Source organism: Peromyscus californicus, unplaced genomic scaffold (genome assembly GCF_007827085.1).
Source record: "Peromyscus californicus insignis strain IS unplaced genomic scaffold, ASM782708v3 Scaffold_8__1_contigs__length_139910024, whole genome shotgun sequence".
Classification (NCBI taxonomy): Eukaryota; Metazoa; Chordata; class Mammalia; order Rodentia; family Cricetidae; genus Peromyscus; species Peromyscus californicus.
The window spans coordinates 90,033,205-90,060,283 of record NW_026294606.1 but is presented as its reverse complement, the minus strand read 5'-3'; the positions used below and the strand labels follow the sequence as shown (position 1 = coordinate 90,060,283).

Here is a 27,079-nt window from a genome sequence, read left to right as displayed (position 1 = left end):
CCATGCCCCAAATCTCACCTTATTCATTTATTATTTATTTAAAAGACGTGTAACTCATGGATGAGTGAGTGCCTGGTAGAGGCCAGAAAACGGTGTTGGATCCCTGGAGCTGGAGTTCTAGATGCTGTGAGCCACCCAACATGAGTGCTGGGAACCTAACTCAAGTCATGTTCTTAACTGCTCATCCAACTCTCCAGCCACTCCACACTATTTTTGAGACAAGGTCTCTTCACCGACTCAGGGCTCTGATTCAGCTAGACTGGCCAGCAAGCTCCAGGGACCCACCAGTGCTCGAGTCGCAGTTATTTGTGGCTGTCTGGTTTCTCACATGAGTTCTGGTCCTCATGGCTCTCTCCAGTCCTGCTTTCCTGAATGTCAACCCAAATGTCCTTTTTATGAACAAATTTCTTAATTTTAATGTAGTACAATTAATCATTTCTGTATGCATCCTGTTTAAAAATCCACGCAAAGTTTGAGGTCACAATCCCTGGGTTGTAACCTAGAAGTAGTATTTTCCCCCTTTGCTTTTTGTTCGTTTGTTTATTGTTTTGAGACAAGGTCATATGGTCCAAGTTGGCCCCAAATTCACTATGTTGCAAGGCTGACTTTGAACCCCACAATTCTCCTTTATCTCCCAAGTGCTAGGATTACAGGTATGGACCACCACACCTGGCTTAGAAGCCATATTATTTACTTTGGTATTTAGATTTAAACAAAACAAAACAAACCCTCAGACATGGCTGTACACCACTAACATTGTAGGTGACAGCCAGGTAGAGGCAGGAGGACTGTGAGTTCAAGGCCAGACTGCACTACAGAGGAGGCAATGAACCAAAAACCAACTGTGGCTCTATCTGCTGAAAACGCTGGCTTTGGGCCCCTTCTCCTTGGGTCTGAATCCTCCGGGCTGGAGTTAGAGACTGTTACCCACTACTACACCTTTTGTTCTTCACTGCATGGGTCCAAACACAGGCACCTTGTAATCCACCTCTGCTCGGCAATACTGCTGCAGCTCTGACCACTTTGAAGTCTTTAGTGAAGGGGATGGCAGAAGGTACCTGCAGGCACACACATACACCCCTGCCCCCCCCCCCCCCCCCCCAGTGCCTGTCCATTCCTGATTTCCTGTTGATTTTGTAATAATGAGTACTTGGACTGGGCTGGAAGGGCACTGACTGCAGAGAGGGTTTTCTGCAGTACAGGGTACCGACCCTGGGTCTCATACACACCAAGCAACACTGAGCATGGCCAGCTCAAATGCCCTCCTCCATCACTTACTCTTGTGTGAACCTAAGAAGTCATTTCTGCAGGCTGGGCAGGCTTTGATGTCCCCATCTGTAAATGGAGACCCCACCACCATTAGGTGAAGGGGCAGCTGATACCAACAGTAGGAATGAGGTGGAAGCTGTGCCATCTTTTGAATATTTTATTCACTTATCTTTTCAATCCTCACTGACTTTTCTCTATGGCCAGGTGGTGCCCTTGGATGTATCTGGCCAGTGACTTGTTCTAGATGTTAAGATAATTAGCAGCTAAAAGCTTTCTCAATGTCACCTGAACGTCTTCTCTGCTCCACATGCTCCGAAGGCAGGGGTTCTCAGAGGGTGTGAGCAGTAACATGCTAAGGCCACAGAAACACAAGGTGGTAAATGGGACTCACCTAACTCATCCTGGGCTATCCAGCACGGTGTAGGGCTATTGGCACCAACTGACAGGCTCTAAGCCATCACCTTAAGAGGCAAGGCCTGTTGGAAGCCCAGGGATTGTCCAAGAATGCATCCAATTCAGAAATACCCAGCTCCCTGCCAGGGGCAGGTGACAAACTAGAACCTGGTGGCGTGGTTGCTCCTCGGAGGCTGGACCCTGACAACTGCTGACTCGCCACTCCTGGTTGCTCCTGATGGGTGGGGGTTTTGTCCATGGGATGTCAAGTATTTGGAAGTACAATTCATTAGACTTATGATGGCATCTGGAATTTTCTCAGCCAGCATTCAACACAGCATGCTATTCCACTTCACAAGAGGACAGTGGCCAAGGCTCACCTCCAGTAAGGGTCAGGTCCTGGCTGTGCTGGTGGTGTTTCCTGCTTGGAAAGCAGAGGCAACAGAGGTAATCCCTGGTTGTTCTACGGCTGCCCCAGATCTGATTCCAGAGCGAGCACTTCAGATTCTAAAAACCTGCAAGTAGCAGCTCTCCAGGCAGGATCATCCAGGGGGATGGAAGCTCAAAGAAACAGCTTTGAAGGAATGTCGTGGGTCCCACTGAGGATATCAGAGGCACACAAGCACACAAGTTGCAAGCCAATTTGAAGAGGATGAAATATTTACAGGATGTAGATTACGGTGTAGAGCACTCACTGAGCATGTATGAGGCCCCAGGTTCAATCTCTAGCACTTTGCATGCAACACACACACTCTCTCTCTCTCTCTCTCACATAACTTTCATGCTCTCACATGTAAGCACTCTCTGGAGTTTCCTGCTAAACCTGAGATACAGGCCTCACCCAAAACAGGTAAGTTTCAGAAAGGAAAGCGACAAAAGTAGGCACGAAGTGGAAAATATGGTATTTTCCAGACAGAAATAAGTTTCTCCAGACATCAGAAAAATAACCTAAATGATGCTAATTATACAAAGGCTTTAAAAAATAACATTTATTTATCAATTATGTGCACATGTGGAGGTCAGAGGACAACCTATGCATTTCTAACATGTGGGTCCCAGGCATAGAACTCACTCAGGCTGTCAGGCCCGAAAGGTGCATTTATCTGCTGAGCCATCTTGCTGGCCTTACAAAGACTTCCCCAGGATTTCCAACCTGCTTTCTATTGCATGGACACTGGACACACATGGCTTAGCAAACACCCCACACACCTCTATATTAGCCATCAGTTCTTTCTAAGCAGCACACAGTTTCTGATGAGGGTGTTGCCTGTTTTTCTATATTTGCATCCTTTAGTATTATTTCCTGTTTTTTGGAGACAGGTCTTCATTCTAGCTTTGTCTTGGAACTCACAATGCAGCCTAGGCTGGCTTCAACTTGTTGCAATTCTACTGTTTCAGCCCGAGTGCTAGGATTATGGGTGTATGCCACCATGCCTGGAATAGGATCTTTTTTTTATTTTGGAGTCAGGGCCTTTCTACGTAGCCCTGGCTGTCCTGGAACTATATCAAGCTGGCCTTGAACTCACATCTGCCTGACTCTTCCTCCAGAGTGCTGGGATTAAAAACAAGCACCACCATGCCTGATTTAGTGTTTTCTTTTGTTTGTTTTTTGAGACAGGGTTTCTCTGTGTAGCCTTGACTGTCCTGGAACTCACTCTGTAGCCCAGGCTGGCCTTGAACTCAGAGATCCACCTGCCTTGCTTTCTCAGTGCTGGTAATAAAGGTGTGTGCCACCACTGCCCAGCAGTATCCTTAATTCTTAAAGGCAATTCCAGAAGTGAAAAATTCCTTTAAGACTAGCACCCAGGAGGCAGAGGCAGGTGGATCTTTGAGTATGAGGCCAGCCTGGTCTACACTGGCCTCTGTTCAGTTCCTGCCTCCAACTTCTTGTTCTCTGACTTGAGAGTTATAAGGTGAAAGAAATCATTTCCTCCCCACATGAGTTCTGGTGCTTCAATCACAGCAACAAGAACTTAACTAGGGCAGATGGGTACGAGTTCTCAATGTTCACCCGGGGCTGTGGGGTAGCTCACCAGTGAGGCCCTGTGCTCTGCCCAGGAGTGAAGTCCACCAGAACCGTTTGCCAGCCACAGCTGGAAGGGACTTGTCTCTGAACACAATGTAGGTGACCTGCCCCATTCAGATTTCGTTTTCAGAACATGCTCTCACTAAGCTGGCCTGAAACTCATTATGAAGAATTGGACTTAAACTTGTGATCCTTTTCCTTGGGAGACTTGGGAGGGGTGCTGATCTCAGTCCTTGAGAAGCAAAGGCAGAGGGATTATTGCACATTCAAGGCCAGGTTCCTCCACATACTTAGTCAACACCAAGCCAATCAGGAGAGCGAAAGGATATTCTCAATCAACCAAAACTAAACACTTCCCCCAAACAACAAACAAATACCAAGAGCAAAACAAAACAGTTAAAGGCAAGAGGCGCTCGAGTAAGGGGGAGGAACCACGCCCTGTGTCCACTCACTAAGGTGACCCTGCCTGTCCCACTTAGAGTCCGGGGAATGCTGTCACCAACCCTTGCCACCAGCCTCATGAAGCCTAAGGAAAGGCACTATTCTGTGTAAAACATTCACAAAGGACAACACACAATGTACCAAAGTCTGCTTACTATTTCCTAAGATGGTCAGAACACTTGGTCAAACGATCAAGCTAACACGCACATTGCTCAGGACATCCCGGGGACACTGAACACTAAGGATTTTTTTCTATGTTTGTTTTTTGTTTATTTTCAATACAAAGCAGCTCTCATTCTGAAGACCCAGAGCAGCTGAGTCAGGCTTCGGGAATGTTCATAGGCTAGGCGTCCTCTCTCCATGGGATCTCTGCATAGATCATCACCAGTGTGCTTGTGCTCACTGTACAGTGAGGTGTCTCAGGTAATGGCGCTGGCTCTTTCCCTGTGCAGCCAACAGCTCCTAGCCCCAACACCACCTTCACTGATCAGATGATGCCCCAGCAGTCCATGAGGCTGCCTGAAGCCTGGAGTTGGCTCAGCCAAAGTAAAGACTTACACTCACCAGAGTAAAGACTGAAATGTATTCTCTCTAGATTATAAAAGGCTAGAACTGTTTAATGGGAACAACCTGGGACAAGCAGAAAGAGCTCTGATGGGCAGGATTGGGCAGCACAGGACTAAGAACCACACCTCTCCACAGCCCTGCCCTGAAGGATGCCGACCGGACTCCCCTTCCAAGGCACACATCACAGACTTGCAGCTTCATCAGGCTAACTCATTACTCCTCTGAATTTAAAAGTATGTTTTCCTCTTCTCTGTGGTGGAAAGTGTCCAGCTGTCAGGGCTCTCGTCTAGCACAGGTGCAGAACTGCTTTGTTGATCTCGGGGTTTGTCCAGTCGTTCCGAATGTCATCCAGGTGGTTATCAAAATCCACGAGTGTTTCATAGGAGCGGCTGTCCAGGAGTGATGCCAAGATCCTCTGTGCCTCCGGCCAATCTTCACAGTAGTCGCTGCAGGGCAGACAGGAGTCAGTCTCATATCTACCTCAAGACCACACAGGCTGCCAAGGACAGAGCAGCTGCTGGGAAACACATAAAGATGGACCCAAGACATTTGCAAATGGACAGGTCCCCTCCAAACAGGGTACTGAAGAACCTAGGGGGACATGGCTGAAGAATCCGTGTGATCAGAAAACAAATCAAACATGGGAGGAGCGTGGTGCCATGGGTCTGTGGGGAGACCAGCAAGTACCACCCAGACCCTGTCCTCCATAGAAACCCCCCAGTCTAGGCCCTGCAGGAGGGCACTGCACTCACTGGTGTGGGTCTCTGCATCTCCACCTGTTCTCATGGTGCTCGTACACATGGATGGTAGGTGCTGCGCAGTCCATCGTGAACTTGGCATTGTCCACCTGGAGAGAAGGTGAGGGTCACGACAAGCATGAGGAGTGCTGACAAGAGAGAGCAGTGCCTTCCTGGGCTCCTATTAGAGCAGCATCAACAGCAGACAGGCTCATCAAGGGAACTCTGTGCTGCACAGGGTGAATGGGAGGCACTTACCCAACTTTCCACAAAGGCAGAGCGGAACGCTCAAACCGGATCCCTCCCCACTCAAGACTGTGTACTCAGACTATGCAGGCTAGTCCCTACCCTAAGCTACACTGGCTTTTACCAGTGGTCCCTGTTTTTGCTGGGCCACCACCAGGGTTTTGGGTTCAGTGAGGTTGGGGAGCAGGCCAGGCCTGCTGGAGTTGAAAACCTCCCTCCCCGCCCCAGTGTGTGCCTGCAGTAGTGCTCAGCCCACCACTGTGATGTGGGACGGCCCCAGGAGGGAAGCAGCTCACACAGCAGCAGGAGTGAAACTCACCATGATGAGTGCAGTGTCACTGAAGCCCTCGGCGATCCTGGAGGCCACCTTCTCTGCCACCTGGTTCGGGCTGTAGAGAAGGACCTATGAGCTCTACCACACTCCAGCTGAGCCATCAAACAGTCCCCTCTGTCAGCACAATTCACCAACACCTGAATTAACCAGCAGCACTGGAGCCAACGGACTGCTGGCCCAGTGAGATGACTTGGGGGCTATGAATGCCACTGGGGCTGTGTGGCACACTGCCAGAGTGGGCCCCGACTCACTCCTCCAGCAAGCCCTTGTAGAGGGGACCTGGGGACATCTCCTGAAAGGGTAGGGCTTTCCTTCTTCTGAAGCTCAATGGAGTGTTGCCTAGGGCAGGCTGATGACCTGCTGGGCTGCAGACTGTACTAAATGTGAGTCTCTGGGGCCTGTACTCGCCACATGCCTGCTACTCAGGTGGCTTGTCCACGGCAACTAGTCACAGGAGGTTCAGGGCCCTGGCAACCAAATCCTCTTTTGAAACCAAGCCACTTTGAGGACTCTAAGCCATTTCACATCTTCTCTATGCTAAGAGCTTTCCATTTGGTACCACCTCAGTTTAACCACTGACACTGGTATCTCATGTTGACAAAGCTTCTCTAGCCATGCTCGGGGTAGGTCTGCAACTTTTGCTGTTGTAGCCTGCCTCTTCCTTCAGGGCCCTCACAGGGAGACTGAAGGGCCCATCTGGCTCTGTACAGAGCTAGCTGTGTGGCATCCACAGCCTTCTCCACAGCAGCTTTCGTACAGGGTGGACAAGCACTTGTCTTCCACCCAGAGGCAGAATCAAGGGCCAGAAGGCACAGAGAACAAGAGATAGCAGGAGAAACGGTGGACCTGAGCAGAGGGCTTCCACAGGTTCTGGGTGGTACCAGAAGGTGTCCTGACAGACTCAATGAGCCCAGCATCTAGCTGTGGGATGGTCTATATGTCAAACTGCTCTGGTTGGTCAAGAAATAAAACACTGATTGGCCAGTGGCTAGGCAGGAAGTATAGGCGGGACTAACAGAGAGGAGAACTGAAAGAACAGGAAGGCGGAAGGAGTCACTGCCAGCCACAGCCATGACAAGCAGCATGTGAAGATGCCGGTAAGCCACGAGCCACATGGCAAGGTATAGATTTATGGAAATGGATTAATTTAAGCTATAAGAACAGTTAGCAAGAAGCCTGCCACGGCCATACAGTTTGTAAGCAATATAAGTCTCTGTGTTTACTTGGTTGGGTCTGAGCGGCTGTGGGACTGGTGGGTGACAGAGATTTGTCCCGACCGTGGGCAAGGCAGGGAAACTCTAGCTACAGCTATCAGCTTAGTAAGAGTCCCTGGCTGGAATGTAGGCCTCCAAGGATAAGGTGGGAATATCTTTTGAATATTCCTAAGCCTCATCAGTGATGGTAGTGCGGGTCCTCCAGCTCACTGTTTTATTTCTAAGAAGAGCCCATGGGCCACCCCATCGTCCATACTGCATAAGCACACTGGGGTCTGTTGGCACCATGTGACCACACAAGAAAACCCCAGTACTTACTGTGTGGGCATTTTCCAGCTGTCCCCTGGCTTCTAGCTGGCTGCAGCCAAAGGAAGCCTCTGGAGGACAGCAGAGGGTATGGAAGAGGGACATCAGTACCGACTGATCTGGGTCTCCCTTCCCTGATGTGGGACCTATCAGGCTGGCTGCTGGCCATGTCCTGTGGCCAAAGGATGTTGCTCCTCTGGAGGTGGCCTTCTTTACCAGCTCTTCCTCGCTGGCCCTGGAGGGCTGAGGGATGGAGGCTGCTGTCACCGGCTTGGTCCTTGTACACAGCTCCTGAATTCTATCTATGGCCCACCCCTTTAGGAGTAGTTCACCTGTGAGCTCCTTAAGTTGCTCTGACGGAAGGTGTACTTGGCTAGGTTCTTGGGACCCAGTCTGAAGCAGACAGTTAACTTATCTTTCTCGAGAGAGAGCTGAGGTGGTGGCATCTTGGGTGGAGGAACCTGGAGCCAATTCAGGTGCCAAGACTACACTTTTACCATAGGCCCCATCCTAACAGCTCCAAACTCTAAACCACTTTACTTACTTATGCAAAAGAGCAACTCTGCTCTCCACAGCATCTTGTTTTGGAGTGAGAGGAAGCAGGCTAGTGGACACAGGCAGACCTGGCAGCTGGTCCCCCTCTTTGAGTTCCCTCCCCACACAACAGACAAGCCATGGATGAGAAATCCTGGCTACTCATCTGGCCAGTTGCCTGTACATCTGATAAGCAGGGGTGGGGGCTGGGGGCTTGCACAGGCTTTGAAGCCTGCAGAGAGAGAGGGGAAAGAGCACCTCAGCGACGGCTCTCTAGCTTCTAAGCCACCATCCACAGCTGTGCACCCGTACCTGGCATCCTTCACACGCTCATTAGCTTGGTAATAGCCGGCGATCACATAGCTGTTCTCTTTGCACCACGAGTCAATCTGAAAGGACACAGATGGGAAAAACGACCATAGCACCAGGCCTTGGTGCTGCACAGCCCCACCACACGTGGGACAAGCCACACTACAGACAGCCCTTGCATTCTCCCTGCCTACAATGAAAGGAGAGCTCACAGAGGTTAGGGAAACGCACAAGGGCAGGGCCCAGAAGCAGGGTCCTCCCAGACAGGCTGTACTGGGTTCAGTAGCTGAAGTGTCCTTGGTGTCCTTGGCGGCTGACACCACACAGAGGCAGTGCTGTGTGGATCTGAGAGGAAGCTTCTGGATTCATTCCTTATTTTTTTAAAGCACACAGCATGCTGGGTGCTGCTGTAAGTCCAGCTTTCAGCAGTTCAGGGAAACTGGAAAGGAGGTGTGGCATCGGCAGAGCTGCAGACACACACAGGAGACTTTGAGGGCCAAAGCTTAATTCTTCATTTTAGTTGTCTTTCTGTTGGTTGGTGGTTTTCCTTTCTACGTTTCCCTTATCTTATGCTTTTACTTCTTCTCTGATGGTTCCCTTTACACATTTCCTCCTCCTATCTTGTTTTCCTCTTATCCCTTTTATACTTCCTAACACAAAGATTTTTACACAAGAAAAGATTACCTCATAACCATAAGTCACATATTTTGCAAAAACCAATTAAAATCTTTACAAAAGAAATCACATTAAGAACATGTTATATGTTTTTCTTAGAAGCCCACAAGTAGTTAAATGTTTTTTTCCATCCTAAAACAACGATTCTTTATTAACTGATTAACAAAGTTTGAGGCAAGCTAAATATATTTCAGCCAGTTCCTTTTGTACTGGCTGTTTGCGGCTTCTGTGTAACAGATTTCCATTTTCTACTCTAGAGGAACGTTAAACAAGTGGTCAGTTCACCATCTATTTTCCTTTACACACAATAGAATCATTTAATTTCCTTTCACAACTTTGTTTTTTCAAGGTGCATACTAGGGCCTGTGATTAATTCTGTAAGTTACATGACCAAGGAACTCAGGCCAAACCCTGAATGTGGGGACATAATTGCTCTTTTTGATCATCAATCAGCCTGCTTTTCTACAGGCAGAATTCATGGGTGTATAATACACGAAACTTGTTTTCATCTTCTGTAAGTCTCACATCTAAAGGGGAAGGTGACTTTTAGCCTATATTTGCCTTTTTGTATCTTTTATTGGAGCAATTGGCAGGATAACCTAAACCATTTCCTTAATCATCCTTACTGTATTTATCTTAACCACATGTATCTTAGGCTAACTCAGAAAGTCCAATTAAATCACAGATCTAACTAACTAATCACCATTGCTTATAAAAATCATCTTCATTATGATCTGCAAGTAAACTGCCCAGTGAGGAGTGGGTTTTCTCAGGCAACAATCATACTGTATTAGATACGGTGGGATCCTTTCACATGGTAATCCCCCCATGCCGAATACAGCAGCAACTAGGCAGCAGCAAGCAGGGGGAAGGACAGCAGAAGCAAGGGGCGCTCTGTAGACAATCCTCCCGGGGCTTGGCTCTCCAGGATGCACCAGAGCAGCTCTGCTATCCTCTGGGTTGTATCCCGTAAGTTCTGCTGCTGTCTGTAGCTCTGCTGACACAGACATCAGCATCTCCTCCTTTAAATTTTTTTTTTTTCAATTGAAGCATATGAATTTTTCTCTGGGCTGAATGGATAACAGATCCTAAACGTCTGAAGGTGACTGGACGGGAAAACAAGAGCAGGATGATTATTCCCATGATGATTCCTAGATTTAAGAACGCTCTATAAGGAATTATCCTTTACAAAATTTTTGACTGGGTTAGCAAAGTAATTGCCTATCTCTTTTGTTGAAGAAGCTTGTATTTTAGAATGACAAATCTGAGAATGGAGTACGTCCATATTGATGGCAAATTGTGAGCTATCCCAGATACCTCATAGATGTGCCTGTATTTGGTCCCAAGACATTTCTGATCTATTGTAAGACATAGGAGTAACACAAACTAGCAGTATGCACCCTCTGAACTAAAACCATAAGCTGACACAGATCTCAAAATTGCCAATTAAAGCAGTTAACAAACTGCTCTGGCCGCAAGAATGCAGTAACAACCTGTTTCAACGCACACACAGCAGGATCCTCATACCAGGGTAGTAAAAGATTAACAGGAAGCAAAAGAACATATGGAAGCTGTCTGATTACAATATATGTATCAGGACCATGGAAAGAATTTATACAATTAGTAATAAAACTTTTTTTTTTTTTTTGGTTTTTTGAGACAGGGTTTCTCTGTGTAGCTTTGCGCCTTTCCTGGAACTCGCTTTGGAGACCAGGCTGGCCTCGAACTCACAGAGATCCGCCTGGCTCTGCCTCCCGAGTGCTGGGATTAAAGGCGTGCGCCACCACCGCCCGGCTAAAGTATTTTTTGTTTTCTTTTCTTTTCTTTCTTTTTTTTTTGGTTTTTCGAGACAGGGTTTCTCTGTGTAGCTTTGCGCCTTTCCTGGAACTCACTTTGGAGATCAGGCTGGCCTCGAACTCACAGAGATCCACCTGGCTCTGCCTCCCGAGTGCTGGGATTAAAGGCGTGCGCCACCACCGCCCGGCATAATAAAACTTTTTTAAAGGGAAATCCAGATCAATTAAAACTAGTTTCGCTGGGCGGTGGTGGTACACGCCTTTAATCCCAGCACTTGGGAGGCAGAGGCAGTTGGATCTCTGTGAGTTCGAGGCCAGCCTGGGTTACAGAGTGAGTTCCAGGACAGGCTCCAAAGCTACACAGAGAAACCCTGTCTCGAAAAACCTAAAAAAAGAAAAAAGGAAAAACTAGTCCCATCCAGCCTTTCCACAGTGTGACACTGTGGTCTATGACTGTGTTGAGCATACTCATGCTATCTCAGGTTGGAGGTGCTAGCTTTGAAAATAAGGAAACCAATGTTCAGAGAGGCTCTGATCAAGCAGAGTTGAATAGAAACAGAGCCAGAACTGGACTTCAGTCTTGTCTGAAATCTTTAATATGGCTTTGACATGAACAACTTGTTAGTGATGCCTGTCAGAGCCGTCGTACTGTAAATGGGCACCTGGGACAGGTGCAAATGGCACCCACGTCTCTGCAGTGCAGCACACTTAGTCTCCTGTGCTGTGCTTCCAATAGAAGCGCAGCAGACTTTCAGAGCTGCACTTCTCAAAGTGCAATTTGTCACAGCTGATACGGCTTTCTGCAGGTCTAATGCCTGCCTGTGACAGACTCACAAAATAAATCTTAAACACCACCACCACCAACAAACCAATGCCCAACAACATGAGCTGGACATGGTAGCATGCATTTGTGGCCTTAGCATGTGGGGGCTGTGGCAGAAGGATCTTAAGTTTGTGGCCAGAAGCCCGTTGACACCACAATGTGTGTGGGTACAAGACTGTCTTTTTTCCCTTGGTTTTTAGAGATAAGGTTTCTCTGTGTAGCTGTCTACCCTGGAAGTCACTCTGTAGAACCAGGCCTTGAACTCAGAATCCATCTATCTTTGCCTCCCAAGTGCCTCCTAGAGGTGTGCACCACCATCGCAGAGTGCAACAAGACTGTCTTAAAAAAACAAACACAAAAATGTTTGTGTTTAAAACCTGCTTACAACCCTGGACCTCAGTCTCCAGGTCCCTGAATCACTTGTGGACTAGAATATTTCCAGATTCCCGAGAATTCATTAGTTACCATATTGGGTCAAAACCAGGGCTCACTGAACCAGCTAAAAATGCTGGTCATTCACCCAAAAGATTACGGTTATGTCCCCAAATATTTATAATGGCTCCACTGCACAAATCCCCACAAAGCTAGTCACATGTTGCCGTCTCCCCTTAAGGGAATAGGTGCTTGAAATGTCTCTACCTACAAGTTTTCCCAAACTTATCTCCATACAGCATCAGTGGGTCTTGTTCTAAATTTTGGGTTTGGCATCTTTATCTGAACTCAAACCTAAGTGATCTGCTGGCTGTTTCTTTCTTTCTTTTTTTTTCCTTCGGAGACAGGGTTCCTCTGTGTAGTTTTGGTGCCTGTCCTGGATCTCGATCTGTAGACCAGGCTGGCCCCGAACTTACAGAGATCTGCCTAGCTCTGCCTCCGAGTGCTGGGATTAAAGGTGTGCGCCACTGCTGCCCAGCTCTGCTGGCTGTTTCTAATCAAAGATGATCTTTTGAGCCGGGGCGGTGGTGGCGCACGCCTTTAATCCCGGCACTTGGGAGGCAGAGCCAGGCGGATCTTACTGAGTTCGAGGCCAGCCTGGTCTACACAGTGAGATCCAGGAAAGGTGCAAAGCTACACAGAGAAACCCTGTCTTGAAAAACCAAAGGCTGACCTTCTGCGTGTCCTTCCTGCAGGTGACCCCACATCTGACCAGTTCTCTGAGCTCTTAGGCTGGTTCCCCTTGTTTCAGGGCCATAGAACAATGTTAATTCATTATCTCACAGGTGAGAAGTCTACAATGGGGACAAGGCTGGTTCTTTCCATGAGCTCTTCTAGCCTGTCTTCCTGGGCCTACAGTCACATCCTCCTGACTGCTTCGTCCTCACACCTTACCCACTGACTTGTTTAACAACTCCCTACGCTTACTCTGGTGACTATCTTTTAAAGTCTGTTCAGCTGACCGTAGCTCTACTGTATTTATTACTGGGGCACAACGCCTATTTTTACTCCCCAGCAACCCAGCATCAGCCTTCAGCAAGCAGTCTAATCTGGCTCTTTGGCCCAAAAGTCCAGGACTCACTCCCATCTGCCTCAAACACTCACGGTACCACCCTGAACTTGTCTTCTGAGCACAGACAGTACTTGACAGGAGACTAATTCCTGTGACAAATACAATACAAACTTCAACCTATCCTATGTCTGCTGAGGACAAACTCCTCTGTGAAAATTCCAAGCACCTAACCAAATTCCAGTGGGAGAAATAAAGCTGTGACCTGGAACTTCTAGAACTCTGTGGGGAGGCTTAAAAGTGAACCAGGCCATAAAAGCCCTGCGTTGGCTTTAGGAACTGCAACCATTTTTACACCGGGTGCGTGTCTCCACCAACTCAAATACCTAGGACCCACACATGCCTATCACTAATCGAGGAACAGACCCCCTGGACCAGCAGAGCTCAGAGGCAGGGAAACACATTTTAAGAATAGAGAAAGAGATGCTGGGCGGTGGTGGCGCACGCCTTTAATCCCAGCACTCGGGAGGCAGAGCCAGGCGGATCTCTGTGAGTTCGAGGCCAGCCTGGGCTACATAGTGAGATCCAGGAAAGGCGCAAAGCTACACAGAGAGACCCTGTCTCAAAAAAACCAAAAAAAAAAAAAAAAAAAAAAAAAAAAAAAAGAATAGAGAAAGAGGGGCCTGAGAGATGACCCAGTGGTTAGAGCACTGGGTACTCTTGTAGAGGACCTAGGCTTAATTCCCAACACCTACATGGTGGCTCACAACCGTATGTAACTCCAGTCCTAGGGGATTTTTTTACACTCTGGCTTCCACAAGCATGTAGTGCACATACATACATGTAGGCAAACACCCATATGCATGAAATAAATTTATTTTTAAAGATTTATTTATTATTATTTTTTAATTTTTTTTTGTTTTTTTGTTTTTTTTTGTTTTTCGAGACAGGGTTTCTCTGTGTAGCTTGAAGCCTGTCCTGGAACTCACTCTGTAGACCAGGCTGCCTGTCACAGAGATCCACCTGCCTCTGCCTTCTAAGCGCTGGGATTAAAGGCATGTGCCAACACCGCCCAGCCCAAGATTTATTATTTTTATTATGTGTAGGTTATCTCTGTGTATAGGTATGTGTATAGGAATGCAGGCACTTGTTGAGGCCAGAGGCATGAGATTCCCTAGAACTGGAGTCACAAACTGTTGTGAGCACCTGACATAGGTGCTGGGAACTGAACTGGGTCCACTGAAGAGCAGCAAGTGCTCTTCTATGGAGTCATCTCTCTAGCTCTTAAATAAAGCAAAATTAAAAAAGTGGATGAGGGCAGCTTCAGATGAGCAAGGTAGCAGAGGATGGGGATAGGCTGTTAGACAAGAGTCTGCAGTGGACAGGTATACAGGTCTCAGACCTGAGTTAGCCCAGCAGGTCCCCTGAAAAGCAGGGTGGGGTGGGGAGTGGGTGGCCTGGAGTGGTGGCATATATTCCTCCCAAGAGGGCCACGACAAAGCACAATCCTGAAGCTGACCTCTGCTAATGTCCATCTTCCTGACCCTGCATGACCACCAAGTGGAGGGTAACCTGGCAAAACTTCCTGTTTGTAGCAAGAAGCAGGCCCTGGCTGAGTTTCCTTTTCAGGTCAGCTGTGACTTCTCCTTGGAAGAGAAGCTTGGGAGGCTAATGAGCAGGGAAAAGGGGTGGGAGGTTATGCTGAGGAAACACCCAGGGCAGATGGGACAACAGCTGTGAAGCATGGAACGGAGATAGCAGGAAGAACACTGGCCTGAAATCACATCATGGTGAGCAAGAAAGTCACCTGAGCAGACTGTACAGAGAACTGTCCACAGCAGCAGAAATCAAGGCGGGGTAAAAGACAAGGGGCTTAGAGAAACAGGGTTATGCTAATTTTCCTACCAACGTTTTTATGGGCTTTTTGCTATTAGAGGTAATTCCCTCATTGCCTACGTCAAAGGGTTGAGGATAAATAATAGGCATAAGTACTTAAACAAATGAAAAGCACCCAGAAATGCAAGGATTTTTTTAAATGGAAAATAAAAATAGAAATCCCTTCAAAGGAATCTCATGTTGCCCTCTGGCAGTCCACATGTTAAGAAACGGCTAGCTGAGCTTTCCCACGTTCAACAATCATTCCAGGGTGAGCTCCCCAGCAGTGGGAGCCAGCATGACAGGGCCTCACCCACATAGCTTAGATTCTGCTGCTGTTAAAACGTCCACAGTCCGCCGGGCGGTGGTGGTGCACGCCTTTAATCCCAGCACTCGGGAGGCAGAGCCAGGTGGATCTCTGTGAGTTCGAGGCCAGCCTGGGCTACCAAGTGAGTCCCAGGAAAGGCGCAAAGCTACACAGAGAAACCCTGTCTCGAAAAACCAAAAAAAAAAAAAAAAAAAAAAAAAAAACAAAAACAAAACTTCCACAATCCCATTTTGACAGTGGCAGGCTCCAAACCCAGAGACTTCTCACATCCTTCAGCGTGCAAGGCTGCATAGTTGAAAAGTAAACAGCACAAATTTAAGAAACTTAATAGCTGCAGTGGGGGTTGAGGAGACAGTCCTAGGGTGGGGGGGGGGCACTCAGGACAGAGGGCGTGTGCAGGAGGAACAGGAGTGAGGACACTGCGGGGGGGACACTCAGGACAGAGGGCGTGTGCAGGAGGAACAGGAGTGAGGACACTGGGGGGGGGACACTCAGGACAGAGGGTGTGTGCAGGAGGAACAGGAGTGAGGACACTGGGGGGGGGCACTCAGGACAGAGGGCGTGTGCAGGAGGAACAGGAGGACACTGGGGGGGGACACTCAGGACAGAGGGCGTGTGCAGGAGGAACAGGAGTGAGGACACTGGGGGGGGGACACTCAGGACAGAGGGCGTGTGCAGGAGGAACAGGAGTGAGGACACTGGGGGGGGCACTCAGGACAGAGGGCATGTGCAGGAGGAACAGGAGTGGACACTTGGGGGGAGCACGTGCAGGAAGAAAGAGTAGTGGGAACACTAGGGGGCAGGGTGTTTGGGAAGAGTGGGCATATGGGGACTGTACTGCTCCCATGGGCATGGGGCCACATCCTGGGGACAGACAGAACACCAGTCTGGAGAGGTACTGCCAGACTCCAGGTCTTCAAGTAGAGTCTGCAGCCTGCTGCAGAGGTGAGCATCATCTGAGACTAGAGGCTGGCAGGAGAGGAAGGGATGGAGTCAACCCAGAGCCCGAGGGAGGACAGTCCACAGGCTGCAGAATTCATCACAATGGAGCTGAGGCCCTAGAACTACTAATTTTGTGCTGGGAATTCAGCAGTGCCACATTGTTTAAGGGACACCACAGAGGACAGACAGTGTTAAAGAGTGGTCACAGCAGTTGATACACAAAGAATCTGAGACAGTCAAAGAATTCCTGGTACTGAACGTTGAATGAACATTGAAAAGTGGGTCTGGGCTTGAGGTGGAGATAGAGAGAGGCAGAGCCTCCCAGTGCCTGAAAGCCTCAGGGCAGGTCACATAGCCTGGGGTGACAGGCTGGCTAGAATGTCCTGGCCATCCTAGCCCCCCCAGGCTTAGATAAACTGACTTTAAGGGGGAAAAAAAAATCTTACTTTTGATGTAATTACTATTATTATTATTACTATTATTTTTGAGACATGCTCTCACTATTGTAGCTCTGGTTGTCCTGGAACTAGCTCTGTAGACCAGGCTGGTATCAAACTCATAGAGATCCTCCACCTGCCTCTCTAAATGGGCACTTGAGTGCAGTGCCCACAAAAGCCATAAGAGGGAGTCAGAGGGGGCTGAAGAGATAGTTCAGTGGTTAAGAGCACTGGCTGCTCTTCCAGAGGACCCGGATTCAATTCCCAGCACCCACACGGCAGTTCACAGCTAGTAACTCCAGTTCCAGGGGATCCAACACTCTCATATAGGCAAAACTCCAATGCACATAAACAAAAAGAAAGAAATCATTAAAAAGAGTCAGATCTGGCCGGGCGGTGGTGGCGCACGCCTTTAATCCCAGCACTCGGGAGGCAGAGGCAGGTGGATCTTTGTGAGTTCGAGGCCAGCCTGGTCTACAGAGCGAGATCCAGGAAAAGGCGCAAAGCTACACAGGGAAACCCTGTCTCAAAAAACCAAAAAAAAAAAAAAAAAAAAAAAAGAGTCAGATCTGGAGATAGTTACAGGCTGTTGTAGGTATCTGACTTGAGTGTTAGGAACTAACTGGTCCTCTCAAGAGCAGTAAGTGCTCTTAACCACTGAGCCACCTCCCCAACCTCTCTATTAGTGGCTGTTTCCTCTGTATAGAGCTTGTTAGCTCACTGCAAGTCACACTCAGTGAGAAACGGAGAAACCTGCTGGACTATAGAAGGCAGGGCCCTGCCAGGTTCAGATTCAGCCACCTGTAACTTCGTTGCTAACAGAACAAGACTGGCCTGGGACATGCACAGGAATCCTCAATGATACTTCAGGCACCAAAAGCACACTTCTCTAGGAACTAAAATTCTTGAGTTTATAAATATCACCCACATATTTGCCTCCTCCCCCATGATTCTTTAAGACACTCAAAAAATGTGCTAATAAACTTAATTCGCCTAAAGGCACTTGTAATTAGTCACGAGCTTCCTTTGGTGTTGTGATGCAAATTAAGAGGAGCTGGGCTGGTGGGGCACACCTTTAATCCCAGCACTCAGGAGACTGCGTCAGGCTGATTTCTGTATTTTGGAGGCCAGCTTGGTCTACATAGAGGTTCCAGACAGCCAAGGCTACAAAAGTGAAACACGGCCGGGCGGTGGTGGCGCACGCCTTTAATCCCAGCACTCGGGAGGCAGAGGCAGGCGGATCTCTGTGAGTTTGAGGCCAGCCTGGGCTACCAAGTGAGTTCCAGGACAGGCGCAAAGCTACACAGAGAAACCCTGTCTCGAAAAACAAAAAAACAAAAAAAAAAAAAAAGTGAAACACTGTTCCAAAAACCACAAAAATAAAATAGATAAGGTATGCTAATGCACGTCCCAGTTCTCAGGAACCTGGAGCAGGAAGAGTGTTGAGAGCCCAAGGCTAGCCTGAACTACATACATCACAAATCTCCGTCTCAATGAATTCATTTTACCTGGGGAGACAGGATTGGCACCTCAGCCCTGCCAGCTCATATTTTATCTTCAGAGCTCATTCTGAGATGTAAATGAAGCTGTACTGAGCGTTGGTGATCAGAGTGTAAGTTGTGAAAGTGAATGGTATCGCTCAAGACCCCCAAGACCCAGTTCTCAGCATAAAGGAGATTTATTTGCCCCAGAGGGACAGAGGACAGGGAACAAAAGACAAAAACAGGAGATAGAGGATGAGGGAGAAGAGGAAGGGAACAAGGGAGAGGGGGTAGAGATAGTCGTCCTGGAGGGGACAAAGGACTGCCTCTGGATAGACAGGGGCCCATAGGAAAATGGCGCTTTATAAAGGTACAGGGGGAAACAGTGTTAGGATGAGGTGTTTAACTTTAACTGGGCATGTTAATTAGGTGAACCAAAGGGGGCTTCTGATTGCTGGACGTAGTTAATACTTTGATAGCTAGATCTTGGTGAAGTGTGAGCCTAATTAACAACACTTTGGTAATCAGCCTCAGAAGGAGGAAGTGGCCAAATAAGGGAACAGACCTTGGTGGCTAGCCATTTGTTTTGTTCTCTTTTTTTCTTTGAGACAAGGTTTCCTGTTTAGTCCTGGCTATCCTGGAACTCACTCTGTAGACCAGCCTGGCTCACAGAGATTCCTGGGCCTCCCGAGTGCTGGGATTAAAGGCCTGTGCCACCACACCAGGCAATCTAACCGTTTTTAAGCAAGGCAGAGGGAATGGGAGAGGAGGGCAGAGCCTGCCAGGGTCATGCCTGCCATGCTCAGGCTGGTGAGAGTCTCTTAAGGGGAGGGGCTACCGTGTACTTCACCTTTTGTTTATTTACTTTTTTGAGACAGACTGTTATGGGTATGGGGTCACTCATGAATAAATTTTAATTAAGACGAGGCTTTTTATTCCGATACTGGCACCAGGACTCATTTGTACCTGGCATCATCAGGGCTGCACCTGAGAGGATTCCCAAGATGCAGCACGTAGCCATTATCAGCCCAGGGCTTATAAAGGCAGAAACCACAAAATTATAATTTTGGGTCTTGCAATTGTCTTTTGAGCAGAGAAAGCAAGTTTGATTACAAAACCACAAATAGTCTTAAGACCGACAATCTTGCTGGAACAGCAAATTCTACAAGTTCAGTCAATTTTAAAAACGGTCTTCAACGTCTGGGGAAAAAAAAGCAAGTTGGATGACAGGGTACAGCCTGTACATACTAGAGGCTATTTTTTTTTCCTTTTTGGTCTCTCAAGCATAATAAGTTTAAACTTTAAATGTAACGGTAACTATCACAGGTCTTCCTACGTAGACCAGGCTGACTTCGAACTCATAGAGATCCACCTGCCTCCACATCCCGAGTCTTGGTGTGAAGAATGCACATCACACTCGGTTTCTTGGTAAATTGCACAGAACCTTGAGAGCACGCTACGCTGCCTACCCGGGAGGGGACGCTTCTCGAAGGAAGGGCACTTGACTTCGCCCAGCCCAGAATCCCGCGTGACCCCGAGCTTACCAGAGTGAGCGCCACCTCCAGCATGGGCGCTAGGGCCAGCGTGCCGTGGAAAAGCGGGATGCAGTCCACGAAGAGAGTATGGGTGCCTGCGCCCGGCGGGTGCTCCTTGCGTGGCCTCTGCCTCTCGGCCACCAGAAGCCCGTTGACGGCGCAGTGCGGGTACTTGGCGCCGTGTAGTACCATCTTGCAGTAGGCCTGGGTGGTCAGCTTCACGCCCGGCATGCTGAGTCTGGCTGGCGACGTCGCAACGGAGACCCACCGTACGAGGAACACCCTCGCAGCACCCTGTGGCAAACTCACGCCTCCACTGACTACCTTCCGCTTCTACCCTCCCGCCGGAAAGCGTAGTCGCCAGCGCCTGCCACAAAGCAGCGTGGCCCGCCCGGCCTTTCGCGACAGTTGCGAGGCCGCGATCTCGGCCCGACGAGTGTGGGCGGGGCTTCCTCGATCCCGTGGTGCTCCGCGGCACCGTCTTGCCCTTCCGGTGCTGGCCCTACTCTTCCGGTCGCGAGCAGCCGGGGTGTAGAGGGCGATCGCGGCGGTCGCTAGGGCAGCGGTGGCAGGTGACAGCGGGTGTCGGCCTTTGACAGCGGGTGAGGGCGGCGTGGCCGGGGGCCGAGGAGCTGGAGCGCCCGGGCGGGTGCGGTGACACTCGGGCGCCTCCGGGCCCGGGTTTTGAGCCGCTCCGTGACCTTGGCGCGCCCGCTTCCCCGGCGGATCTGTTGTCCTGGGTCCCCACTGGCTGTTCGTCTCCGGCCTGGCCCGCATCAGGCTCTCCCGCTCCGCCAGGCCCGAGGCGCAGCGAGCTAAGCCCTGACGTCACGCTACGGTTTCTGCCGCCCCGGGCGGTGTTTTTTTCAGGCTCGGACGTTCGTTCCTGGGGAGCGTATCTCGAGGGGTTGTGCTGAAGTGAGGCGTGGAGCTCGGGTCGCTGGGGCGGGTGACAGGGGTCATTCTGGTCGCCCGTGGGCCGCAGGGACGGGAAGCGGGCCAGGGCCTGGAAGGCCTCCTCCGCTTGCCCTTCGTAGTCCGCGCACGTCGTTTTTTTAAGTAAAACCCAGTCGCAGGCGGTGATACCACCACCAGAGCGAGGAACAGCTCGTGGCTGCACCGTGCTCTGCCGAGTTCTAGCCATTTTAGTAATTTTTCTTTCTAATTGTCTTCCCCCTCCCCCCAGTTGTTTTTTTTAAGAAGCCGAGTTTTCTATTAATTGAGCTGTGTATATTACAGCCCTTGGTTTGATACCAGGACGCTTTGTAAAAACCACCCCATCTTGCATTACTTCATGCATTGGCATCAGTTATAAAAACGGATCCTGGGCACATGCTGCTGGCCTGTAATGCTAGCTCTAACGGAGTAGAGGAAGATAGAGTGCAAGCTGCAGGCCAGCCTATGCCTTAAACATCTGACGAAATCATAACAACAAAAAAAATCATCTAACGTTGGAGGAGTGAGTTGCATATACCTCCTGAATGCTCTGTGGCAAGAAGAAACACTAAAAGGTGTTTTCTCTCATTGTTAGAAGTGTGTATTTTTGTCTTTCAGAATGTTGGCTACTAGGGCGCTTAGCCTAATTGGCAAAAGAGCCATTTCCACTTCAGTGTGTGTTCGAGCACATGGTAAGTGAAGTGAGATTTTTGCTTTCTTTTCTTTCTGTCTGTCCTTTTGTTTGTTTGTTTTTGTTTTTCAAGACAGGATTTCTGTGTAGCCCAGGCTGGCCTCAAACTCATGCCTCTGCCTCCCAAGTGCTGGGATTAAAGGCGTGCACCACCATGCATGGCTAAGGACTTTTACTTTCAAATAGGCCAACTTAATGTCATTTTGCTCCTATGTCTAAGACCCTGTGTTGGGGTTTTAAACAAAGATGCAGTTTGACCTTGTAGGGATTTTAGGGAGAGATAAGAATTTGAGCAGGGCATTTGTCTGAGCATGGATGAATCCTATTAGTCTGGGTCTTTGCTTGCTGTTATTTCCCTCATATTTTTTTTCTAGTCCCCTTCCTCCTTTCCTCCTTCCCTCCCTCCCTCCCTCCCTCCCTTCTTCCCTGTCTTACTATGTAGCTCTAGCTGGCCTTGAACTCACAGGGTTCCTACCTCTGCCTTCTGAGTGCTGGGTTAAAGATACACTACTATACCTGTAAAGTACTGCCTCTTCTAGAGAGCTTCTCCATGTTTGACTTGAATCTTTTTCCTGCTCTAAACTTAACTAAGCCCCCTCCTGTTGACGTCACAAAAACAATGGAAGCAAAGGGTGGTGGGCTTGGGTCTGAACTGTATTTGAATTTCATTTCAATCATGGACTGGCTCCTGAAGTCTAGGAATCTGCTTTCTCACCTGGAATGTACAGACACACAATTTTTAGTTCTGAGCCTGGCTTGTCACCATTTTAGCTTTGCATTTATGAAGCATGTTCTTTGTACCAGTGTCAGGTACTGAGAATAAATGTGAGAGGTGGACCTTCTCCGGGGAGCTTGCAGTGTGGAGTGGGCTCCTAAGGTGAAAGCAGTGTTAAGACAGTGATAGTCCCAGAAGTGGACTGTTTAGCCTGGCTAGCACTCAGGAAAGGCTTTGAGAAGAGAGGTCTTGCTGCTGAAGGGCTAGCAGTCTAAAGTGTGAGACTTGGGTTGTAGATGCGAAGATGGAGAGCAAGGCCCAGACACCAACATGCGTTCTTCTTGCAGCTGCCTTACAGTGTGGGTGTGTCAGTAAAGCCATCTTGCAGTAGTGATGGTGTTCTGTGTCTGCCCACTCCCCAGGGGGGCAGGTTGAGACATTGTTATCGAAAGGTGTTTGGGAAAGGAAAGCCCCTCCCTTTATTAACGCACACGGAAAGACATGCTCCATCTCCAAGCATAGACATCAGTGACGGACCAGTTTCCAGTTTGGCTTGGCTGTCATTTTTGATTAGTCTGGCCAGCAAATGAAGAACTGAAATCTCTGGTGTCTCTAATAAGTCCCAGGAGTCCTCAATGGGTAACACATGCTTACAGGATTAGGGTACTGTGGAACTCCACTGGGGCACTGTGGTCAGTTGAGATATTAATAGTGTAACATGGAAGGGAGCTGAGACCTAACAGGTCTGACAAGCTGGGTTAAAACTCATCTTGGTTGAGAACAGAAGTGACCTTAGTGAATGCAAAGTCTTTGCTTTTGTCTCCCTTTTATTGTTTTTTTTTTTTTTTTAAAGATTTATTTACTTATTATGTATACAATGTTCTGCCTGTATATATGCCTGCAGGCCAGAAGAGGGTACTAGATCTCATTACGGATGGTTGTGAGCCACCATGTGGGTGCTGGGAATTGAACTCAGGACCTCTGGAAGAGCTGCCAGTGCTCTTAAGCACTGAGCCACCTCTCCAGCCCCCTTATTGTTGTTTTTCAATTTCCCCCCAAAGATTCAGGTTTATTAGGGGCATGAAGGGCCACTGAGAACTGCTAATGTCCAAGGGTAAGGCCTGGCATGTGCCTAGGCAGGCCGGGAGGGTTTCCACAGCCTGGGTCTACTTGAAAGGAAGTCTGTCAGCTCTACCTCACCCACAGCCTTTAGGCCCAAACATGACTGAGTAGCAGGGATGGTTGTGGTAGGGCTTGCCTTCATGCTTGGCGTAGCCTCAGAGGTCAGTGTCTTTGCACATTTCTCACGCTTTAGGTGGGGATGATGCCAATATTTACCTAGTGAGGTCATTCACTCAGCAAAGTACACCTCCTTGTCACACTTGGAACACTTGGGCATGGTGGAACTTGGTCCTGCACAAGTGGCTGCAGCTAGGAGGAAGTGGGCTGTGGGCTCTGGGTCCCCTGCCCCTTTCAAAAGAAGAGTGTTTGGCTTGTGAGCCTTTGCTTTCCTCTGATCCCAAGGACAAGCACAAAGCTCTGAAGTGTACTAGAAAATAAATTAACCAAGCTTGGTCTAGAATATGCCGTTTTATGGCTAGTGTGTTCTAAGACCAAGAGAGTTTATAGCAATCTAATAGCTGAGCTGTAATCCACACAATACAGTGATTCACTTAAATTGCACACTTATCATTGTTTTAGTACAGTCGTTGGTATGTTCTATTATCACCATGGTTGATTGGTTCTAGAACATTCTCATTCCAGTTTACATCTACTTGAATAACCTGTAATCTTAAGTGTTTTATGCCTGGAGAAATAGGGGTGGGGAGGGGTGTGTGTTGAACTTGGTAAGAATGTTCAGTAGCCAACATTCTTTTTCTGATCCTTTTCCCCTGTGTTTTGAGACAGTGTTTCCCTGTGTAGTTCAGTCAGGTCTTGAACTTGAGATCCTCCTGCCTCAGCATGCCTGTGCTTAGATTATAGGCATGTGCTGTCATGCCTAGCTTTATGGGATGCTAAAAGTTAAAATGGAAAAGTAATTCTGTCTGTTTTGGTTCAGCTTCTGTTGGGATGAGGTTGAACAGAAGAAGGGAGACTTACTCATCATTTGTGCACCAAATAAACACCTGGAAGGATCACAGCCTTGCTTAAGGCATAGTGTTCTTTACCAACATGACTTGAGAGATTTATCCATGGGCTGAGCTTATGGGGGCAAAGCATTTCTGCAAGGCTTTGTCCCTATGGACCGGTGGGGCAGAGTTAGAGCTTTTAGCTATAGGAAACCCTGGGGGGAGGGGGGTGGGCAATCCGACTTGGTTTCCTGTGGCCTGAGCTTTGTCCTGGTGTGTCCTGTGTGACGCCCACGTGCATACTCATATGTCAGTGGAACAGCAAGAGCCCCCACTCAGCTCTGGCTCTTTCCATGGCTCAGTTTGGACTTGCCTGTCCTTGAGTGTGGAGTTAGTGTACATTCGAAGGAAAGCAGAACCGAACTGATCTGGCTCTGCTTTTTGAGCACATCATTCTTCCCTTGGAGTTCCCAGGGCCACCTCCTGGCATGTTCAGGATCTGCCTCCTGCCACATGGGTATTCCTAGCATGTGGCCCCATATGTTATGTCTTGCCTGTTTCTCACTTATAGAATGTGAGCCCATGGGGGTAGGTAGGAGTGCTCAGTTGTTTACTGACAATCCCATATGTATAGAGCCAGCCTTGGTGAACAGTAGGTGAACAGTCCTTAATAAACAAATGAGTAGGTGGCTCCGTGATTGATAGCTTCTGTGTGAGGTCAACAGTTTCTGAGTTGGCCTCTGGGAGTCTCAGTGGCCCATCACTGTACCCTGCAGCAGCCACCTTTCCCTTTTTGAGTTTCATGTTCTGAACATGAGTCCTTGCAGTTGGGACTTCGTTTAGTCCGGTTGCCTGTCCAGCAAATAACCCTCAGCCCTGGTCCCACTTCTGGTGACTGTGAACCTGAGGGTTTGGTTAGATCAGGGGCTTCCATTTAACTGTTGACTGCTATCACCCGTCTGCCTGGATTCCTACCTGCAGGCATTTTCAGCTTTATCCACTGTGTTTTAGGGAGTGTTGTGAAGAGTGAAGACTATTCTCTCCCTATTTATGTCGATCGGCGTGACTATCCCTTGCCTGATGTGGCCCATGTCAGGCTGCTGTCTGCTAGCCAGAAGGCTCTGAAGGAGAAGGAGAAGGCAGACTGGAGCAGTCTGTCCAGGGATGAGAAAGTCCAATGTGAGTATCAGAGTGTGCACAAAAACTCAGTAGTGTGTTTAGGGGTGTGTGTGTGTGTGTGTGTGTGTGTGTGTGTGTGTGTGTGTGTGAGAGAGAGAGAGAGAGAGAGAGAGAGAGAGAGAGAGAGAGAGAGAGAGAGAATGAGAGAATGAATTACTTGTGCTAGAGCAGATTTCCTTCCTGAGTTTCTGGGCATTCCTGTAGATGCTGCTGGCTTAGCCCTAGTGAGGAACAGAGCATGGAGATTACAGCGTCTCGCACACATGCTCAGTGCAGCTTTGCTGAAAGATCAGTTAAATATGCACCATGTGGTGTGAAAGCAGCACAGAAGAGCCAGGCTGACCTCACATCCAGAGATCTTTGCATGCAGTCAGCTCTGCGTTTTCTCTCCTGTATGTGTGGGAGGGCAGGTTTGTGCACACTTGTGTGTCCTGGCCTAGCCTGTGCTGTCCCTGGGATGGGTTGTCTTGGGAAAGGGGTTGAGTCCTTTGCAAGTTCTTTACCTTGCATATATATATTTCTGTTCAGTGTACCGCATCCAGTTTAATGAGAGCTTTGCTGAGATGAACAGGGGCACCAATGAATGGAAGACAGTTGTGGGCCTGGCCATGTTCTTCATCGGCTTCACTTCCCTCATTCTGATTTGGGAGAAGCGCTATGGTAAGTGGAGAGGGAGAAGGAGTGGTCCAGGACAGCTTTGGTGCTTTGAGGGCCTCACATGGCCTCCAGGCCCAGAATGGCTAGAGAAACTGTAATCAAGGGAACAGTTATAAGCTAGAGCTTGCCTTTTGCATGGCCAGCCATCCTTGTGGCAGGGCAAGGTAGGTTTGCTTTGTACAGCATGCCATGTTGAGTAGCACTGGATCTGCTTAATAAACCATAGTGTTGTGAGCTAGGAGGGTCCCATTTGCTGCATGGCTTGGCTGTACCTGAACATCTGGAGTCTGGGCACCTTAAGCCTTTTCCATACTATTTGGACATTATTGGGCTTGCCTGCTCTCCAACATGAATTCTTTCTGGGTCAGGTCGTGTTGCATTCTGGGCAGGCCCACCCTAGTAAAATGGTTGCAGATTAGTAACAGGTGCCAGCTCTCTGAGTGGCACCCCCTGGCTGCGTGCTGGGCCAGCCTGCAGAGGCTGCCACTGGCAGCTGGAAGGAAGATGCCCAGCTACATACCTAATGACTTCCCTACTGACCTTTCACAAGCAAGGGATGGTTCTGAGATAGGAATTATCAGTGCCCTGGATAAAAGCCTGTGTGTGAGTGGGGTTGGGAGGCAGGTGGCTTGGCTTGAGCTGTGTCGTCGAAGCAGGACACCCTGCCTCACCTAATCATTTTGCACCACAGTGTATGGCCCTATCCCTCATACCTTTGATCGTGACTGGGTGGCCATGCAGACCAAGCGGATGCTGGACATGAAGACCAACCCCATTCTGGGCTTCTCTGCCAAGTGGGACTACAACAAGAATGAGTGGAAGAAGTGAGACCTGCTGCTTGCCAGCTCCCTCCCCTCACTCGGCATGCTAGAAGCCGCTGTGTCCAAAGGTCCATGCTAATAAATGACCTGTTTACGTGATGTCTGTGTGTTTCATTCTTTGATAATCATTAAATGAAAGTATCTGAATTGAGATGCTAGGTTTCTCATAGTGGAGTAAAGAGAGTTAAGTTTTTTTTGCTAGTTGTATTACTGTGTATGAAGTGTATGTTGTCAGGATGCATGTACAGAGGACAGAAAACAACGTTGGAGTTGGTTCTCTCTCCATTTTGATGTGGTTCTGG

At 48.7% G+C, this 27,079-nt stretch overlaps 2 protein-coding genes and 1 pseudogene across 4 annotated transcripts; 1 reads left to right on the top strand and 2 right to left on the bottom strand.

Annotated features, from left to right (window-relative positions):
* Positions 1-2,631: 2,631 nt before the first annotated feature.
* Emc8 (ER membrane protein complex subunit 8) lies at positions 2,632-20,061 on the bottom strand. The gene is made up of 5 exons (XM_052727089.1): positions 19,719-20,061; positions 8,380-8,456; positions 5,999-6,068; positions 5,449-5,543; positions 2,632-5,142 (listed from the first exon to the last, which is right to left on the bottom strand). Exons 1-5 carry the CDS (start codon positions 19,938-19,940, stop codon positions 4,983-4,985), a joined length of 624 nt encoding a protein of 207 aa, XP_052583049.1. The 5' UTR covers positions 19,941-20,061; the 3' UTR covers positions 2,632-4,982.
* Positions 20,062-20,166: 105 nt separating this feature from the next.
* LOC128103031 (cytochrome c oxidase subunit 4 isoform 1, mitochondrial) lies at positions 20,167-26,876 on the top strand. 3 transcript variants are annotated; one of them, XM_052727091.1, is made up of 5 exons: positions 20,167-20,281; positions 21,264-21,337; positions 25,132-25,299; positions 25,828-25,959; positions 26,648-26,876. In XM_052727091.1, the coding sequence occupies exons 2-5, from the start codon at positions 21,265-21,267 to the stop codon at positions 26,782-26,784; spliced, it is 510 nt and encodes a 169-aa protein (XP_052583051.1). In that variant the 5' UTR covers positions 20,167-20,281; position 21,264; the 3' UTR covers positions 26,785-26,876. The 3 variants fall into 3 exon arrangements, with proteins under 3 accessions (XP_052583051.1, XP_052583052.1, XP_052583053.1); XM_052727092.1 differs by having other exon boundaries at positions 20,197-20,311; XM_052727093.1 differs by lacking the exon at positions 20,167-20,281 and adding an exon at positions 21,019-21,168.
* LOC128103035 (cysteine-rich protein 1-like) lies at positions 21,344-25,125 on the bottom strand (annotated as a pseudogene).
* Positions 26,877-27,079: the final 203 nt, after the last annotated feature.

Excerpts from the sequence above, each read along its gene's own strand:
- Emc8 (XM_052727089.1), bottom strand. The coding sequence starts at position 19,940 with ATGCCGGGCGTGAAGCTGACCACCCAGGCCTACTGCAAGATGGTACTA. Across the intron at positions 8,457-19,718 it reads TGGAGGTGGCGCTCACTCTG|ATTGACTCGTGGTGCAAAGA; the intron begins GTAAGCTCGGGG and ends GTGTCCTTTCAG. Across the intron at positions 6,069-8,379 it reads GAGCGTGTGAAGGATGCCAG|CCCGAACCAGGTGGCAGAGA; the intron begins GTACGGGTGCAC and ends CCTTCTCTACAG.
- LOC128103031 (XM_052727091.1), top strand. The coding sequence starts at position 21,265 with ATGTTGGCTACTAGGGCGCTTAGCCTAATTGGCAAAAGAGCCATTTCC. Across the intron at positions 21,338-25,131 it reads AGTGTGTGTTCGAGCACATG|GGAGTGTTGTGAAGAGTGAA; the intron begins GTAAGTGAAGTG and ends ACTGTGTTTTAG. Across the intron at positions 25,300-25,827 it reads CAGGGATGAGAAAGTCCAAT|TGTACCGCATCCAGTTTAAT; the intron begins GTGAGTATCAGA and ends ATTTCTGTTCAG.